General features: G+C 38.3%; 1 protein-coding gene across 1 annotated transcript in view; it reads right to left on the reverse strand.

Moving 5' to 3' along the window:
- Nucleotides 1-18,700, reverse strand: part of ITGA8 (integrin subunit alpha 8) — a 117,203-nt gene that overhangs the window by 71,006 nt on the left and 27,497 nt on the right. Inside the window, 2 exon segments of the mRNA XM_031066830.1 lie at nucleotides 12,034-12,225; nucleotides 14,294-14,499. Of these exon segments, the coding sequence (XP_030922690.1) occupies nucleotides 12,034-12,225; nucleotides 14,294-14,499 (398 nt within the window).

Here is an 18,700-nt window from a genome sequence, read left to right on the forward strand (position 1 = left end):
AACATAAAACAAATATGATAATTCCTTTCTAAGCAGTTTTCTTCACGAGTGTGAAGAACACAAGTGTGTTTTACCTGAAGGAAAACATTTCACCTGTCAGAGATGGTGTCAAAAATGTCTCAGTTGAAACCAGTAACTGCCAAACTTTTTAACACAATGTCACCCACGTCACAATCTCACTTCTCTCCAGCTTTTGTTACAGAGGAAGTAATTCCATTAAACTCTATGTATTTTATTCCAAATCCTTAACTGTCCATTAAATGAAGAGCTGCAAAAGAATTTCTTGCCAGTTTCATATAAGTCATGTTGAAACTTTATGGTGTTCTTTCCTGACAATCCTTCCATTCTGCTTTGTGTTTTAAGTGATTTGTTCATTAATTTGGGCATTACATCTCTGCAAATAAACACAATGCAAGAGCAGAGGATGTCTGATTTCATAGCCTCTAATGTTTCCAGCACTGTGGCAATATGAGAAAATGCTTACAACAGTTATCCATCTAAAGCTGTCATTTTCCCTGACAGAAGGAGTCAACAACACAGGTTCTACACTGGGACTTGGGCATGTCTTTGTCAGTGGTCATTGGCCTGGATTTGAGAATCTACAAGCCAGAATATTTCCTCTTTCTGCCTGGAGTCCCCATCTAGTGATCTCTGGAAAGATCCAGACTGGCTTGCTAATCCATTAAGGCCTCCTGGAGAAAAACTGGAGCCAAGCCATGAAGAAAAAGGATCAAGTTTCCTCCTGCCTCTGCCTTTGGAAAGAGCTTTGGATCATTTTCAAAGCCCCCAGAGTCCATCTGGGCACAGCTTTCACTCTGCTACTGCTATCATTCAACACTGACATGTATCCAATTCAGAAGACTGAGCCTTACAACAGCAGTGGTACAGACTGGCAACCTAAATTGATCTAAGCAAGTTAATTAAATGAGTACTTGGGCTTGTAAACAAACCCTTACTTGCTGCTTCTATAGTTGGGGCACTGGTTTGCTTAAGAAGCCCTGAAGTCATCGAGCATGATGGAAATGCCAAGCTTTGATGTTAATTAACTGGATGGGTTTGGTCCAGGGCTGGCAGTGTATTTTCTAGTGCTTCTCCATCTTTCAGATGGTCAGGATTTCAAAAAAAGTACAAACAAATACTTCACATGGGCAACAGCCAGTCCTTCACTGAATTCCATTAATAATGTCCTAATAGGAGCAGACACGGACAGTTTATGGATCTGATCCTCTTTTTGTAAAACATTTACATTTTTCTAATTTCATTTGCCTTAGAGAAATATGTTTAAGGGTCAGGAACACTTTAAATAGCAGAAGAAAATAAGTGTTTTTATCTCCTTTTTGGGACATTTGTACGTCGTATTCTTTGGTAGCTTTTATAGACAACTTGCCCACAGTACCAAAAGAGAAAGATGTTTTCCTCTAAAATAAACAACTAATTGAGACAAAACCATCACCACGAGGGCTGCACCACACACAAACAGAACTTTTCCTGGCAGCTCACTTATCATGGCACTCATAGCAACCCGCTAAAAATTAATTATTTTGTTGATTTTTATTTTGCTTTTTATGAGTTTTGTGTTTGGTGGTGTTTTCTTCTGTAATGAACAGAATTATGTTATGAACAGAAGTGAAAGACAAGATGGAAGGGGTTTCTATTCTGCTCTTCCCAGCTGGGCATTTTTTGTGAATTCTGTAAGACTTGACTTAGGAAATGTACTGGTTCATACCAGACCTGATAACTCAAAAGGTTTCAGGGTTATGTTTGAGAGACAAAACAGGTAGACATCCAAGACTTATTCAGATCTTGGCCTAGTGATGATTTCATAATATGCTCTTTCATTAAAAAATAAAGGTTAAACACACAACTTGGGTAAGCTTACTAAAATGCAGTCCATTAGAACCTGAAGGTGAGAAGAATGAGTCTGTCAGACACAGCTGGCCTCACTGGTGGGAGCAAATGAAATTTCAGTATGTACTGCTGGGCAAAGGCACCCTCTATCTCAGCATCCCCACTTGAATATTCAAGAGGATTTTATACATCTGCTTAATGGTTAAATCCTGATTTGTCTGGGACAGAGCCCAGCTTATTTGAAGACAGAGGGTGATGGGTCTAGACGAGCAAATATAGGCCTCAGCCACCAAAAGACTGGTTTTCCATGAGCAATCTTTCTTCACTGCCACTTCAGCCAGGTTTGGAGACACAGCAAATAGGATGAGGATCCCCAATCACAGCACCACCTTTGAGACTTTAAGGACAGCTAGGACTGTACTCTCCTGCTCTTGTTGGGAGGCTCTTTTACCCTGACATGTCATTTGTTTTCTGGCCTAAGCCATGCTTATTCTTGATCTAAAGAACTTGAATGAGTGAAACCACTGAGTAGAGAAAGTGGAATTAAGAATGAAAAGTAAAAAAACCTCCCCACATGTATAGCCAGTAGTAACTTCTAGTGTAAGGACAAAATTATTATATATTCAAGCAGAGCATTCACTGGCAGATTAATTAGGGATCTTTCTTTGCTTTGTCTTCTTCTGTTACAGAGCGGTATTTTCACTCTTCCTTCTTTCATTGCTTTGTGGGGTGCAACTTCTATACCCATAACTGGAAAAAATCGCTTTTGATGTTGATACAAATGCATGAGATTTGAATACACATCCAATCAGAGCACTTTTACAAGAAGTTTTGAATTTGTTGAATGTTCTGTAGAAGAAAAGTTACTAATCATTTCTGTGAAAAAAATGCATGAAATGTCTAAATTATCTGAATTTTGGCAACTTTCCCCCTCTAAAAACAGAAGTTTTCTTTATTAATTTTTGTTAATGCTGCACATGCAATATCACTGATGCAAAGATCACTAGCTGAAAAACAAGGTTTTAACATGCAATTACAGAGCAAAAGAAGCCAGCTTAAAAAAACCAGCTTAACTCCTCATACCCTTCCAAAGAGAGCCTGAAGAAAAGCCTACGCCTACTCCTTTGCATCAGTGAGGGATTTTTTTCAAGTTCAGATTAAAATGTGTGATTAAAACATAAAAACAAAGACAAAAAAGTGTAAGAATCACAAAATCCCCTTCAGTTCTTCTTTTCTCATATGTCATGTTTCTGGGATGATGAGGGACCTCATTGGTTTAGTTAAATTATCACTTTGCCTACACTGTCTGTTTGAGAAGATTTTCTATCAGCTGCTCACCTGCAGAGAGCCAAGATCTGTAAGGAAGGGTTGGCATCAGCACCCATGTGCTTCTGCCTCATTGCTTTTGAGGAATAAATGAGCTGTGGGGTCACAACCACACTGCAAAAATTAAGAAAACAAACATGGAGCAACTCCACAGGAATTTTTAACTTCCCTTTTTAACACAGCTTGAGGGTTGTACGCAATAAAGTCTCAGCTGGTGGGGTTTGCAGAGCTTAATGCTGAAACAAGTGTCTTTGGGACTTAACTGAAGTCAAGGGCACTGCACAAAGTTAAACAATCCTAATGCTTTTTTCAAATACTTCAGTTACTTTGCTCTGAAGAGAAAGGTTGCAAGATGCTGTCTGGTGTGAGAAGACTATTTTCTGAGATAAAAATTTAAGGTGATGGCCCTGAAAGGGACACTGTGAGCTTGTGAGTTCACTTGCACCTTCTGCCATGTGACTGTGCCAAACCTGAAACACTGTGTGATAAAGGGCAGAAACTTGCCATGATGCTCACTAAACCTTCAAACGAAGGAAGTAGGAAGATCAACAAAATCCTACTTCCAGTCTCAACAAGACATATTCATTTATTAACTCAAGAATATTTTTTGATTCCCTCCTATTTTTAAAGGTGATCCCCATTCTCTCTGAGAGATGCAGCCTGTCTAGCAATCCCAAGAGAAATTGCCAAGACATGGTGTCTCATATCGGTACACAGGGGACAACGGCTAAGAAAAACAACCAGCGAACAACTACATGACTGGCAAACACCTCACTTGTCAGAAACCCAAAATGAAACAACAGCTGAGTCACCTCCCTGCTGCAACTCTACCAGAACACAGGCAGGAAAGTGATAAATCTGGAGACTCAGAATGATTTGCTGACAGCTTTAAACACAACTTCATGCAGTCTGTCAGCTTCATTGTACAGTATAAAAAGGGACTGGAAAACAGTTACATTCTACCAGAGTACAGGTGCTAATGGAAATTTTGTACAAGGGAGAAAACCGCCTAACTATAAACTCAATTAAAAATTCTGTGTGAGCCTTTTTGCTTTTTTATTTTCCTCATCAGATCAGGTGCCAAAAAGGCCCATGACCACATCTCTATTTGTTTTCTAGGATTTCAGTGTGCATTACAAACCCAAATCTCAGTAGGAAAGTTCTAGAATAAAAATGCCTTTACATAGCCATCAATTCAGGCTTGACCACAGTCAAAGACACAGGCGTGTTCAGCATAGCCACCTTTACTCAATAATTTTAGTTAAACAAATTCTTGAGTAAACAAAACAGCCATCATTCAAAGCAGAGTCACTTTCTTGCAATCCTATAATTCTCAGCTACCTTAATCCTCTGTTTTTAAACCATTCTTGTAGCAGGTCTGTAACAGGTAACTTTAACAACACAACAATATTATTCATTATATTACAAAAAAAAAAATCCCAAAGAGGACAGTTAATGATTTGTCACTTAAGTAAAGCACTACTTACTGGGATCAACTGCTTTACTCTTACATTCTATTGGGCACAATACTGTGATTTCATATAATATTGTAAGGAATTTTAGAAAAGCATATCTAAAATTACAGAGACAATAATTTCCCATAAAATCAACATATTTGTACACAATTCTTGGCTTGCCACTATATTTTTGACTGATTATTCAAGTGAAAAAATAATTATCTGGTAGAAGCACTTCAGCTTTTCTGCATTTGCTGGCAGAACACAAGACATTGTTCTGGCTCCCACACATAGCAGTCCTCTCTTACCAGAGCAGATGCAGCTTCTCATTGATTAAATTTGTTTGTCTTCCACAAATCTCCTGGACCAACTTCATAATCTAATCATCGCTAGATTCCTATTTGTAATATTGTTGGCACAATGCCTACTGTTCCCAAAAAAATTTATTAATCTGGAGAACCCTGGCCTCTCAGAAAGAAATTTGAGGATTTTCTTCCTGCTGTTTGAGTTAATGTACTCAGCAGATGGAGCTGTTAAATATTCCTGTTTTATTAAGATTAGACTGGATTACTGAAATTCTGTGGAAATTTTGTCTTCTTATTACACTTCTTTCCTTCTTAAAATGTTTATAGAGTAGTTTAATATTAAGTACTACGATATTCTAACTAACTACTATGATATTCTTAAGATAATAACTGAGTCCAAGATAACAAGGCATGAAGATGCCTTTTTGCATTTTCCTGAGCTGATAAAGGCTTGACTCTAAAGAACAACCAAAAGAACAGACAAACAGCTGGGTTTGTGCTGAAGTAGGATACCTTGAAGATGATGCTTCAGTCACACTGATTCCAGAATGACTCTCTTAAGTTAATAAGGAAGACTTACACAAGCATCTAAACAGGCAGGGAGCAGAGATAATAGTGCATAATTTATTTGAGCAATTAACTAATCAACAGTCTTTGAATAGTGATTTCATCCAAAGCACTGTTCTGAATCTACCCACACTGTTAATAGAAACTGGTTAAATCATCCTGATTCAGAGACACATCCAAAGAAACCCCAGTCTTTGGGAGGATATGCCACAAGAAGAAAGCAAGTTTAATGAGTTGAATAAGTTATTCATTATAAACTATTTGCTGAGCTATAATCAGCCATCAAGTGACTGAACATATGCTGAAATGTGAGGGTGGAAACCTTACAGCCTACAAATGTCTGAGCCCTGTACAGATAGATGAACCAGCTGGAAGTGCAGCATCATCACCTAGATAATCACAGACTACAGGCACTCAGTGGGGCCAGCTTTGAACAGATGCCCAGAAGCCAAAAGAAACAAATTTCTTTCCCATTAAATAGATTAATGGATTTCTTTTGTTCCTATGAAAATTGAACTATGTTAATAGAAAAAGACAAATAAATGTATAAATAAAATAAACTATGATTCAAAATGCATGCCTTTGCTTCATTCCCTGCTCCAGGCCTTGATAACACACATAAAGCTCAGGATGGAGCAAAGGGGCCCTAAAAGCCCCAGATGTACAGGACAGTGGAAGCTGCCTTGAAAGATATTATTATGCATCCCAGATGTCCCAGCACAGAAGACAGGCAGGAAGATTGTGCTGAGGCAGGTATTTCAGAATGTCTTTATGCAAACCTTGCAGAGCTGCTGTTACAGAGAATCCCATGGTTATACAAATTGTGTTACAGCCTTCACTAGGATCACCTCAGACACAGCACAGTGCTGCTCTGCCACGTCCTCACCTTGGCACAGAATTCCAGCTACCACTATATTTGCACTTAAACTGAAGGGGAAAGCCCATCTTTTACATTTTTTCAATCTCATCACCTCCCTTATTTCTTTAATCCCATTTAGTTTTTTTCATGACTGTCAATCCAGAATAATGGCGTTAAACCAGTTTTTACTATTGCAGCAGAAGTGAGATCAGATCTTCTCTTTTGAATATGACCTTAGAACATGAGTTGTCAGAAAACAGTGAAATGGATCACCTGCTGAAAGATGTTACAATTATGTCACTGCTAGTAAAACAGTGGCAAGGAATGTGCCTGTATGCTGTATCTTTACTATATGCAGTGGTATCATTAAAATAGCCCTAACAGAGTTCACCCATGCCAATTATTAGACTACAAAAGTGAGCACGCAGTAACCCTGTTTTGGCAAAAAAGTGAGTTTGATAGTGTGCACAGGTAGTGTTCAGTGATAGTTCAGAACCAAAGACAGCATATTTCATTTACCAGTGTAGATGTACCTCAGGAGGATTAACTGGTCTTTTCCTTCAAATACTGGGTCCATGTTGTGTACTGGAGAGTTACTGAGTATTTCAGGTAAGTATGGTATTAAGCTTGTCAGTGTCATGTTTAGGAGACTGGGAAAGCTGCACAGCATGGCTTGGCACAACCTATCTGACTGATATCCTTTACCTGCTTCCTTTTACTAGTCTTATCTGACTATAAAGTTTAATTAGATTCTGCTTCTTACATGACTACAGAGAAAGGAGCATCATCCATTAATTACCACCATCACCACTGCTTGGCATTGCACTCCAGCTAAGTGAGGAGGAGCCCTCTGTTTGGGGCAGAAGGTGATGAACACAAGCACAGAGAGGGTAGCAGCATGAGCAACACAACTGCTAGGAAGATCAGCACAGTTTTCTGCTCTGCTGCTTCTCCAGGTTGAAAGTTTCCCTCTGCCTCCAAGGCTGCAAAGCAGAGACTTCCATATTATCACCCCTGTCTGTGCTGATAAAGGAGCAGTTCTGGGTACATAACATCTGGAGTGTCTGTAAGGATGACACAATTTACAGAACTCCCTCCTGGAAAGCTGCAGAGATGTAAACCAAAGGTTGTACTTAGTAACAAAACTCAGTCTTCCCTGTTGAAAAAATCTCAGTATTTTCACAATGCTGAGAGGTCTGTTACTGTTACAGTGACAACACCTGGGCCAGGACAGCTGGACAGATGGTCACTACACTGACAGAACTGCTAACAAGAAGGAAAAGCAGCTCTGTCTGCATGTTGACCCTACCAGGGAAAGTTCCATTTTTAGGTAAGATGTTGACTAGTTAGTTATTCAGCTGTCTGTACCCTGTGCTTGTGCAATAAAGGCAGGGCACGTGCTCGAGCACTGTGTAAGTACTGTCCACATTTTTGTGTTGTTAGTACAGATTAGCTGTGATTTTAGTGTGTGTAAGCTCGTACTCTCCCAGACAGCAGCTGGAAAAGGTCTGGGCCAAAGACCTTTCACAAAAGGGAATATGGGTACTGCCATCCTGTTCCAGTGGTTTCATCTGATAATAGTGAGCTGTGCTGTGCCATGTACCCTCAAGCCCAGACCACAGTTCCTTGCCCACTTGATTTTCTTGTACAAACATAATTACTGATAGCAATGAAAAATATTTGGGATTATTGTTTTTCCAAGTACTAATTCTGATTTTCTTCTCAATAGAGAAGATACAGCTCTTTTTTTATGTTGGTTAAGTATGAAACCCAGGTCAATGGTAAAATCTTTATCAGAAACAATACTTTGCCCATACACAAGTCATAAACTACTAACTGCTCCTTACATAAAAATATATGAAGAGAAGAAGAGGCAGCAGTGGTGGCAAGACTGAACAATTATTTGGTACAGAAGAACTGGTGTGCCATTCTCCACTGCACAAGGAACAATTAAATATATTAGAATTCCTTCCAGAGGACCGCTAAATGCATGGCGGATAGAGGAAGTATGTTGGAAATCTGTAAAATAACTGGACTGCAGAACTGTTCACTGTCTATTCACTGTAAGAACTAGAAACTGTCCAGTGGAACATTCAAGATTTGACTAGGACACAGTGAGAATTATTTTTTCACAGGCAATTCAGCTGGGCTGTGGAGTCCCTTGACGAATGCTGCATGTGCCAAAAGTCTGCATGAGTTCTACAGCTGATTAGTCAAATTCATGAAAGTAAAGTCTGTCAAATGGTACTAATTTTGGAGGTGCCATCTCTTACTCTGGGCCATCCTGATATTCTGATTGGTTAATGCTGGGTGAATATTCTGGGAAATATCACAACTCCCAGGATATCTATTGTTGGCCACTGATGGAAACATGCTATGGTGCTAGACAGAGCTTTTATCTCTATCAGTATGGCTGTATTATGTTCTTCCATGTCTGCTCTGCTACTCCACCATTAAACCTGCCTGTGATCAGTTTTCTCCCAAATTTATTATACAGCTGGGGTCATGGGGGACAAGAGACTCTTTCTGCCTTTCCTAAAGAAAACCAGAAAGTGGGGGGTGGGGGAGACTCTCTCCCTTTGGTGGCAGGAGTTGCAGGAAGAGGAGAAAAGAGAAACCACTCCATTCACAGTAAAGCTGAGGGATTTGAAGTGCTCTGTGTACTACGGAGGCTTCATCTGCTCCCTGTTTCCTTCTCTGTTCCTGAGCTTATACTGGCATTTGGATGAAGAGAGGAAGATATTACTCCCTATACCAAATGGTCTCTCTTCTCCAGAAAACTAATACATAGATCTCAGTTTGAATTGAACTCCCAGCCAAGAGAGGATTTAACCTTTTTCCATTGGGAGAAAAATTTGACTGTGATTCACCCTCACTTTTTAGGAACTGCATTACCCAACTTGTTATCAAAGAGCACTGGTTGTAGGGGTCAGTACAGCCATCCCAGGATAAAGCTCAGTGGTCTGTGGTAAGAAGCCATGTGAACAGGTGGTATCTTCTGCCCTCTAGGTCAGTGACCTGCTCCCAAAAACATTACCTTATGGTCTGATTTAAAGAAGGCCTGAACCTCTAAAAGGTCTGAAAATGCTATACAGTGCACTAGAAATGAAACAGCAGAGTAACTCCAAATTCTCAGACTCCCATTTCCTAGCATGGATATGCTGCCTTATGAACAATGTCAGCCACAAGTGCTTCAGTAAATTATACAAGCACAGCTATAGTAGTATAGGTCAGTCTTGAACAATTGAACTCTAGCCATGGAAGAGCTACATGCTTGGAGAATCTCACCTTACACCGGGGCAATATATGTTCATACCTGCAACCAGACATTACAGCTGTCTCTCATCGCTGGGAGATGAGAGAACAGAACTGAACTGAAGGAGTGTTAAGTCAGAATAACCTGATTTTATTACATTTATCTTTTATAAAATGGTTACTTTTAGCATATACACACTAGAAAGCTTAAATGAAAATTTTTGTGATTTTTGTCCCCCTAATCTTTCACAACCTTTTTTGAATCACAGGCACAAACAGTATTTTGGGAAGCATGGAATTAAAGGCTAATTTTCTAGACTTTCTGTTGTCAGCCAGACCCCATTTCTCTAACATAAAACTTCCTTCCTAATCCTTCCAACTTCAGTACCTTGTTTCCTCCTTTTACAAGGGGTGCCCTTAGGCGTTTCCGTCAGGAGGTGAAGAAGGAAAGCTCTTTGACAGAAGAAGGATTACTGGATTCATTGCCTAGAGTGTTTGTCCTAGGCTTGCATTTCCATATATTATTTCCTTTTTTTTCCCCTTTTCCCATAGGAAGGCACTCTATTTTTGTGCTAGCATTGTGCCATGTTTGCACTATTTTTACAGCTCTGTTTTGGTGCTCTAAATCTTCATGAATTAGGGAAGAGGCTGACTCATAGTAAGGGATTTTTCTTCTCATTTTCTGAGAGATTTTCAGCAGCGCTGTGGACTGCTCATCCAGGGGAAAAGCTAGTTACAGTAAATGTCGGGTGGTGTTTCTTTTGTTTGTTTTCATTTTTTGATTAGGTAATTCCTGTAATAAAACCAAATGCTCTAACACATAGTGAGCTGATAACACAATGTGAAATTCTGCAAGTAGGATGCATGGTGGAGGCCACAATGACAGACAAATAACACAATTATACTACAATTCCTCAGTGCACATTTAGAAAGATCAAGACTCATCACCCAAATTTTCCACAAATTAGCTTAAAAGATGCTCCACATAAAGTATGTTAATACAGCAGTAAGACTTCTACTCTTCTCTATGTAAGTCAAAGAATCTCTCCCTTCCCTCTATCTTTCCAATCTTAGAAATGCCAGGAATGCAATATCCTGTTTCCTTTGGTTTTGCTGGGGGCCTTGTGGGTGCTTCAGGAAATGTTTAAATGCTGAAACTTTAATAAAGAGCTCTGTTGTCCAAGAGAACCTCATTAGTCATGGACAATGAAAGACTATTAATAGCAACATCAACAATATGCAAACAAAAAGTCAGAACAGTGTTTAAAAGCCCTTTCTTCTCTCTAATGCTAAAGATCTTACTTTAGTCTCATAATAGCCTCACTTTATTACTCTGCAGTCAGCTTTTCTGTTTGTAAAACTGTAATTTCTATTGTAAACACCCCTTCCCAGAAATTGCCTTCTGCTTTTGGAAAGATACCTCTTTCAAGGCTTTTACAATCCATCTCAGAAAGGTAAAAGATCCTGGTTTTGTCCCTTTGAAAAATCACAGTTTTCACTTTTGAAATAGTACAACTTTTAAGAACTCTAGCCTTGAAAAAACCCAGGTTAACAAGAGTGATTTCACAGTAAGTCAGGGAAGCATGGACTGTTAGGATTTTACTGTGGGTGAACCTTTCACAGTAAGACAATACCATGTTTTACTACACACCCTTACTAAGGCTTCTGAATTGTGATGAGAAGAAACAGAACAGATTTGTTTCCAGATGAGAGAGTAAATAGAAGCACACTTACATTCAAACTACTTAGATGGTAGGAAAAATTTTCTTTAAAAAACAAATGCTTCCCTGAAAAAACTTAATAAATGTTACAAACTTGATAAATGTGAATGCATGTCAGGTTAACTCATTAGGAAGAATCAAAGCTAACCTAAAAAGGTCTATATCTCAAAATGAAAACATAAAAGGGATGTAAAGGCCCAAATAAAATAGCTTTAAGCAATTTGCATTCTCTCTGCTTTTTTGTAATGCAAAGCCATTAACTATATATAGCTCAGTGTCTCTTTGGTCAGCAAAAACAACTCAGAAACACAACCAAACCAATCCCTTGTTCTACAATGCAACATGTTTTTAATTAAGAAAGAATGCCAGGATGATGGAGACCTTACAAGTTCAATAAGCTGAGACCATTCAGTTTTTGGAAGTGGGGGAAAAGGGTTAAGGTTTTCATTGTAAACTTCACATGTTTTATGTTAATACAACTATTTCAGCCCTTTCTTGACTTTCTGATCATGTCTTTTGACAGGAAAGGGAGTATTTGTTTTGTCTGCTTTTAGCTCTCATGAAAGCAAACTAGAACTGTCCAGAAATGTCTATCCTTTATTCTGACCTCTGCCTTCCAAAAGGAGCAGTTTAGGCATGATGAACTTACCAGAGTATGGAAGTATAAAATTCCCTTTCTAGTGCAAAAATCTTACCTGGGTAATCATTCTTGTCTACATCTGAGTCTCCTCTCAGAGTGAAGCCAAATCCCGAAGGCATGGACTGAGAGGCCCAGGCTCCATTGAGAACCTGGGAAGGGTTAGGGTTTAACCCATTACTGTGTCCATTGTAAATGAGCACTTTCCCTCTTCTGTCTTCTCCTGCAAATGGTGCACCAATAGCAATGTCTGCAGAGAAAAAAAAAAAAAAAAAAGGACACAATTAAAATTAAAACACCCTGCAGGAAAATAGACCCAAATTGCTTCTGCTACAAAAATGCAAGAACTTCAACATTCTGTATTTCTGAATGTATTCTAGTTTAAAGGCAAATATACAAAATGTTAGCAGGGTTTTTTCTGTGTCAAACTTTCATGACAAAAGCTTATAAAATAATCCTATGAAGAGGTTATTTAATTATACTAAATAGCCAGTCCACATTGGATTCCTCTACATATTTCCAGAGCAGTTAATTAGCTTTAATAAACCAAGATCTAATGAATACCTGCTTCTACTTTCATATTTTTAAACAGGTACAAATTTTCTTTGATTTCTTCTATCATCTGTTCATAAGGAGCAGCTGTTAGATAAAACTAATTTTCTTTTTCCAGATAACATGTCCTACATATACAAAAAACCTCACCCCCTCAAACACCTAATGCTACAGAATGCAAAAGAGAACAGTGGAATATAATGTTTTCATCTATACCAAATCATCATTTTATTGATGGAATAGTACTGAGTCAGGAATTTCACAAGAGCTCTTAGGCACTGTGGAATTAAACAGTTCAATCCTTAAAAATGAGGTGTCATATCCAAGAAGCAGAATTCACAGTGCTCTTCTTAGTTTCTGTGCACAGGATGTGGAGACAATATTGTCTAGATTGAGATCCATCAGCTGTTCTAGCTGAGCTAGACAATAGGAAACAACAGAGGATTTTTATCTATAGCCCTCATTTTTGGGTTCTGATCTAGGAAATGATGCTGGACTTTATTAAACTTGAATGGAGCACCTGGACTCTGGCTCTAGAGTCTTCTTAGTCTTTATACAGTAAGAGAGAAAAGCAGAAATGTCTTCTGCCTACCTCATCTGAATTCTGGAGAGAAGGGAGACCAACACAGCCTGCCCAGAGTAGCTGAAGGTGTCTGCTATTGCTCACAGGTAGAAAACAGGAATTCTCCACCACGAGGTTCAGCTGTGCTGAACTCCATGGTGGGATTCCAGGATAAGTCAGTGAGGGTACTCTCAGCAGTCACAATCCAATGGCTTCTACCCACAGGATGGTATTCATACTTTGTGCACTCTGAACCCCAGTGCACTTCTATGACTCCTGACATGAATGATCCCTCCCACAGCAGCCACACAATGAGGACATTGCCCTAGAATCTAGTGGCTAGAGCATTGTGAAAAACAGCCCATGAGATAATAAATTTTTCCTTAGTTCATTAATTTTCCTTAGTTCATTAATTTTTCCTTAGTGGGACCACTATTCTAAAGGCTACTGTGCAAAACAGCTCTTCCAGGAAAAAACTTGGTGTTTTAGATGCAAAGATACCTGCTTTGAAGATCCCTAACATCCTGGAAATAAGAAGTAAGGAAATGCATGGAGGGAAAACCAAGATGCCACTGATCATGTCTAGGAGGCTAACTCCAGGTGCTCAAGGTATCCCAGCTTTCACAGGTAATCAAGCAGTAAGTTTAGTTGTTCTGGTTGCTTGAATTCAGGCTGCCAGTTAACTCACATGAACATTTTGTTGTGTGCATGTGCTGTAAGCATTTGAAAGAACACATTATGCACCAGATTTTTAGTACTTAAGTAGCAGTGGAAGGCTGACTCCAAAATAGTACTTCTGTACTTGCTCAGTTCTTTCATTGTTGACAAAATGCTCCATGTACTGAGCCTCATTGAATTATCAAACTCTTCCAAGCATTTGAGGAGAGAAAAACTCTGCTTTCAAAAAAATGAAACATCTTAACCAAGTAATTAAATGCCATTATAGTTATAAAACAGAAAGTATTTTTTTTAAAAAAATACTAATATTTAGTAAAAAAATCATACTGTAGTCAATATGACTGTCCTCTTATCGGTCGCTTTTCATGATTTGGGTCTCAATATCAGTTTCATTAGCATTAGTGTAAATTCTCATGAATTTCAAATATGTTACAAAGCCTTTGCCAGCACAGCACAGACACAATATTTGCTGCTTGGGCATTTGTAATTTCAGTGTTAGAAATACACTACATTACATACAAATTACCATTATATCCATCTTGATTGAGATCTCCGAGGTGTGTGATTGCACTGCCAAATCTACCAAACACTTCAGTGCCTGTCAGAATTTGTGCATCTTGGAAGAGGAATGCACTTTCTTGCAGGTACAGATAAACTTGCCCAACTTCTTTAGGCTTGCTCTCAAATTCTCGTTCCATAAAAAGAGGGGCACCGACTAGGATATCATCTAAACTGAAAAAAACACAAAAACAGTGTCACTGAGAGACTGAAGGTAAACAACACAGTTTATACACTTGCTAAACAAGAAGCTGGTAATTATCATACAGTCAGACTAACTGAGGTAAGAAGACACTTCTGGAGTCCTAGTTGAAACACTTGGTCAAAGCATGGTCAATTAGGGAAGGCTGCCCACAGCTATACTCAGTTCAGTTTTGAATATCTCCATGGATGGAGACTCCACAACCTCTCTGGGCAACTACTTCCAGTGTCTGACCATAATCACAGCCAAAATATTTCTTTCTAGGTTTAAATAGAACTGCTTGTACTTCAACTCATGCCCACAAGAGACACTGCAAACTTACAATTTGCAATTGATGATACTGAAATCAGGAATCTAAGAGTGAATCTGTGTCACTAAAACAAATTCTATAGATCTGTTTTACCAACAGTGCCAGCAAGAGACAAATTTTAGTACTAAATCTGTTTTTTTCAAATTATCAGTAAGTGACCAAAAGAAAAAAACTCTACCACTTTACAACAGATTTGTGAGTAACATAAATGAAACACAAGTAGAGCATCAATTAATAGAGAATGCCTCATCACTTCAAATAGAAAGTGGAGACAAAGACAAAGCTCTATTTCTGAAAACACTTCTGTTCAATATTATGTATACAAGTAGTTGCAGTGCTCATAAATTTTCTGTACTGGGTATTAAAGAGAAAGGACATAATCAAATCATAAAAATAAGATGCTTAGAAGAAAAAGTCTGTCTACTATGCTACTCTAAGAAGAATCAGTAAAAGAACACAGACCAATCAAAGCATATTTTGCATGTTGTTGTTCTAAATAGTAATGTTTCACAACATGTTACCAACATTTATTTAGAGGGAATAAAAAGATCCTTTCATGAACTGTGAAGGATAAAAAGTGTGATTGACAGACTCATGAAAAGCAGAAGTATTCTTAATGGATTATTCTGAGATATGAAATGATAGTATCAGATTAATTACTGAAGGTTGCTCAAGGCCCAATAATAAAGTAATTTGCATTACATTCAGTGGTCATTGATCATCTGTATTAAGGAAGTCTGTTACTGCAAATAACTAGGAATACTTGATCACAGAATATTTAATGTGGAAAACATTTTCTTGCTCTAATGTGAAAATTTTTTCAAACTTTGTAAAACTCACAGAAAGCTTTCTATTCACAATTCATCATATTTCCAGTATGAGGCTTTATCTATTAGCAAACCAAACAGTAAAATTGTACTACACTGTTTTTCCTAATCTTGACAGAAAAAAATCTGTATGATTCAGCAATATCTGAGCTACTATTTTACCACAGATGTACACTATGATTCTAAGATAGACACCGTAGAATTTAGCACAGAATATTTCATCTAGAAAAAAAAATAATTTCATAGTAGAACTTACACATTATATAAGCTGTGACAAAATATTTCTAGGAATGTTATTTTTCTGCTAAGTTTTATAGTATGTTTCCATAAAGGAAAGCGCAGTTCCAAATGTCAGGTCAGTTTGGTACAGCTGTCCTATTTTTTATGTTAGATTTTGCCCTATGGCATAAATAACTAAAAAGGAAGGAAGCAGATGCTGACTTCACATCAAAGGTGGGATTTTCCTTTCACACTAAACATTAAAAGTCTTCCTCTACTAATGGAAGATGTTTGTGGTTGGGACCACAGAATATCAGCTGAAATGGTTGCCATGAAACAATAGCAACAACAGAAAGAAATAATGAATGCTCTTTTGAACATAAGCTATTTTACATATACCATGTACTAAAAGCATTACACAGTAGCACTATCATCAATTACTATTTCAGTACCTCACAGTCCAGATATATTCCCAGTACACTGGGACCCCACAGAGATCAGTGCTGTAGAAACCATGAAATAAAATATGTGTTTGGCTCCCTTGAATATTTTACAAATGAGCAATTTTAAGACTAAAGGAAGATTTTTTTAGAGATGACAAGGAACCAAATGACTGAGAGTCAGAAAGCTCTCAGCACACTGATGTAAAATAAATAGATACCCAGATACCTTTAAAACCCTGGTCCATAGAGCAATAGCTAGAGTGCTTAAAATGGTGAAAAGAGAAACACAGACTGTCTATTGTGTACTAAAACTCTCGAAGCAAAGCCTAACCCAGAACACAAGATTCACCAGGTGATACAGAAAGCAAGCAGACAGGAGCTGGAGCTTGTTTAACAGGGAGCACAGCATCCCAGCTAGAAATGTACAGTACTGCGTTATTTTTCTGGTAAAACTTCAGTTTTGCTAAAATAAATGACAATGACTGTATAAAATGCATGAACAGTCCAGGGAGACCAGAATCTGGTAGCTAAGACAGCTCATCTTCTGATGTACTGAGGGACAGGTGGAGGGAGGGCAGTCATTTAATACACTGATCTATTTTTCAACTGGTTATGGGCAGCAGAGCCACCTCCAACACCCACAACACTTGGTTTGTCTTTCCTCCAGGTCTTCATATTTATTGCCCCCACCAAGGCCTTCCTTTCCTCACCCTCTTAAATTTCCCCCCTTCTCTTTCAGAGCTGAGCACTGTAGGTCAAAGCACACTGCTTCAGCAAATCCTCTACAAGAGGGAACTCTCCCTTAGGCAATTCTAGAGGTTTGGGATTAGAGTTTGCTTTTTTGTGCTGTCACAGCAGTGTGCTATGGCTAGAAAGGAAGGGTTGGTCGGCTACCCAACTCTCTCTGATCCTCATTTACTTTCTCCTGGTTCCTCTTCAATTGGGTAAAATAAGCAAACAATTGCTGCTTACCCTACTTTATACTCAGTTCTACCTCCCACCTTCTACAACTTAATTATTTAGAGAGCAAGCAGTCAAGGGGGTATGGGGGGTGTGGGTACTTGTTGAGTTCTAAGTGCCTGTGTGGTTAGTATGATGCATTTTGTTGGTGATATAGGATATTTCAATTGGCTTTTTAAATTGTAGGGGTTTGTATTTACAAAATTAAGAGTTCTGAGTCAAATTCAGTTTGATGTGATTACTTTTAAAAAGCCATATGAGTAAATAAAAGCAAAAGCCCCTGGACAGTAATACTAAACCATGAAATGCAGTTCAGTGTGCAGTGGCATTTTGAAGTGGTTAATTAGATTTCATTATTGCACTAAGATGCTAGAGTTAACATAAATTATGTATTAATTTTTGCTCCAACACAGAAAAGTAACCAGTCAATATTACTTCCCTTCTGATTAAAAAAAAAATCTTTAAAAAGCACAAAGCTGACCACCTGCTGAGACTGTGTGCCATTCCTTTGTATCCTGCAGAGTAATAAAAAGCAGGAATATGGGAAATGTCAAGAGGTCAAAGTATAACTGTGGAAAGCTTTGATATGGGCCAAATAAAAAAAACCAGTAAACAGTTTATTTCACTATTTTTATTGGACTGATTCAGCCTAAATTGAAAGTGCTCTCTTTTTCTCTCTTTACTAGGAATGTAGCTTGTAAGTTGATGGCAAACTTGATTTATTAAGTTTCATTGTGGATTTCTCAGTATTAGCAACAGGCAACTAACGGGTAGTTCAAACAGTATGCTCAATTTCCCTGTTTTGCCTACAGTCTTGATGTGGTGCAGATAAAACTGCATGACTCACTTTGCTATACCCACAGAACTGCTGGGCCAGATCTACAGAACTTTTTTTCCTAAGACAAGCCTAATCTTTGAGCCATATTATGAGTCTTATTACAGCAAAGCACTATTCCTAATAATCCTGTGTTCTTTTTCTCAGCAAATAATTTAATCAGGTTTCTCATACTGATGAGGCCACCACTACCTCCTCATCTTTAGTTGAACAAAATGCCTAAGTGAATTTGAAGTGTTAATTTCCTTTTCCTTTTTTCCCCCTCCTTTACTCTTCCTTTCAGATAAATATTTCCATTGATTATATGTGCAAACCAGCAAAGGCAGGCTACATATCTAATCAGACATGTTTATCCAGTAGAGCTTTTTGTGTTTTGTTTTCTTTGGGATGTTTGGATCTCAGGAAGAGTCTTTAGATTTCTTTTAAGATATAGACTGGGAGACCACACAGGCCTCAACAGCAGTTTGATTATATTATTGACATAAACTGTGGTTTTAGAGGTACACAGAAAGTATGAGACCTGCCAAGTAACCCTAGGGTTAACAGGAAATAACCTGCACAGGAAATAGTTTGGTTCAG

Source organism: Geospiza fortis, unplaced genomic scaffold (assembly GCF_000277835.1).
Source record: "Geospiza fortis unplaced genomic scaffold, GeoFor_1.0 scaffold138, whole genome shotgun sequence".
Lineage (NCBI taxonomy): Eukaryota > Metazoa > Chordata > Aves > Passeriformes > Thraupidae > Geospiza > Geospiza fortis.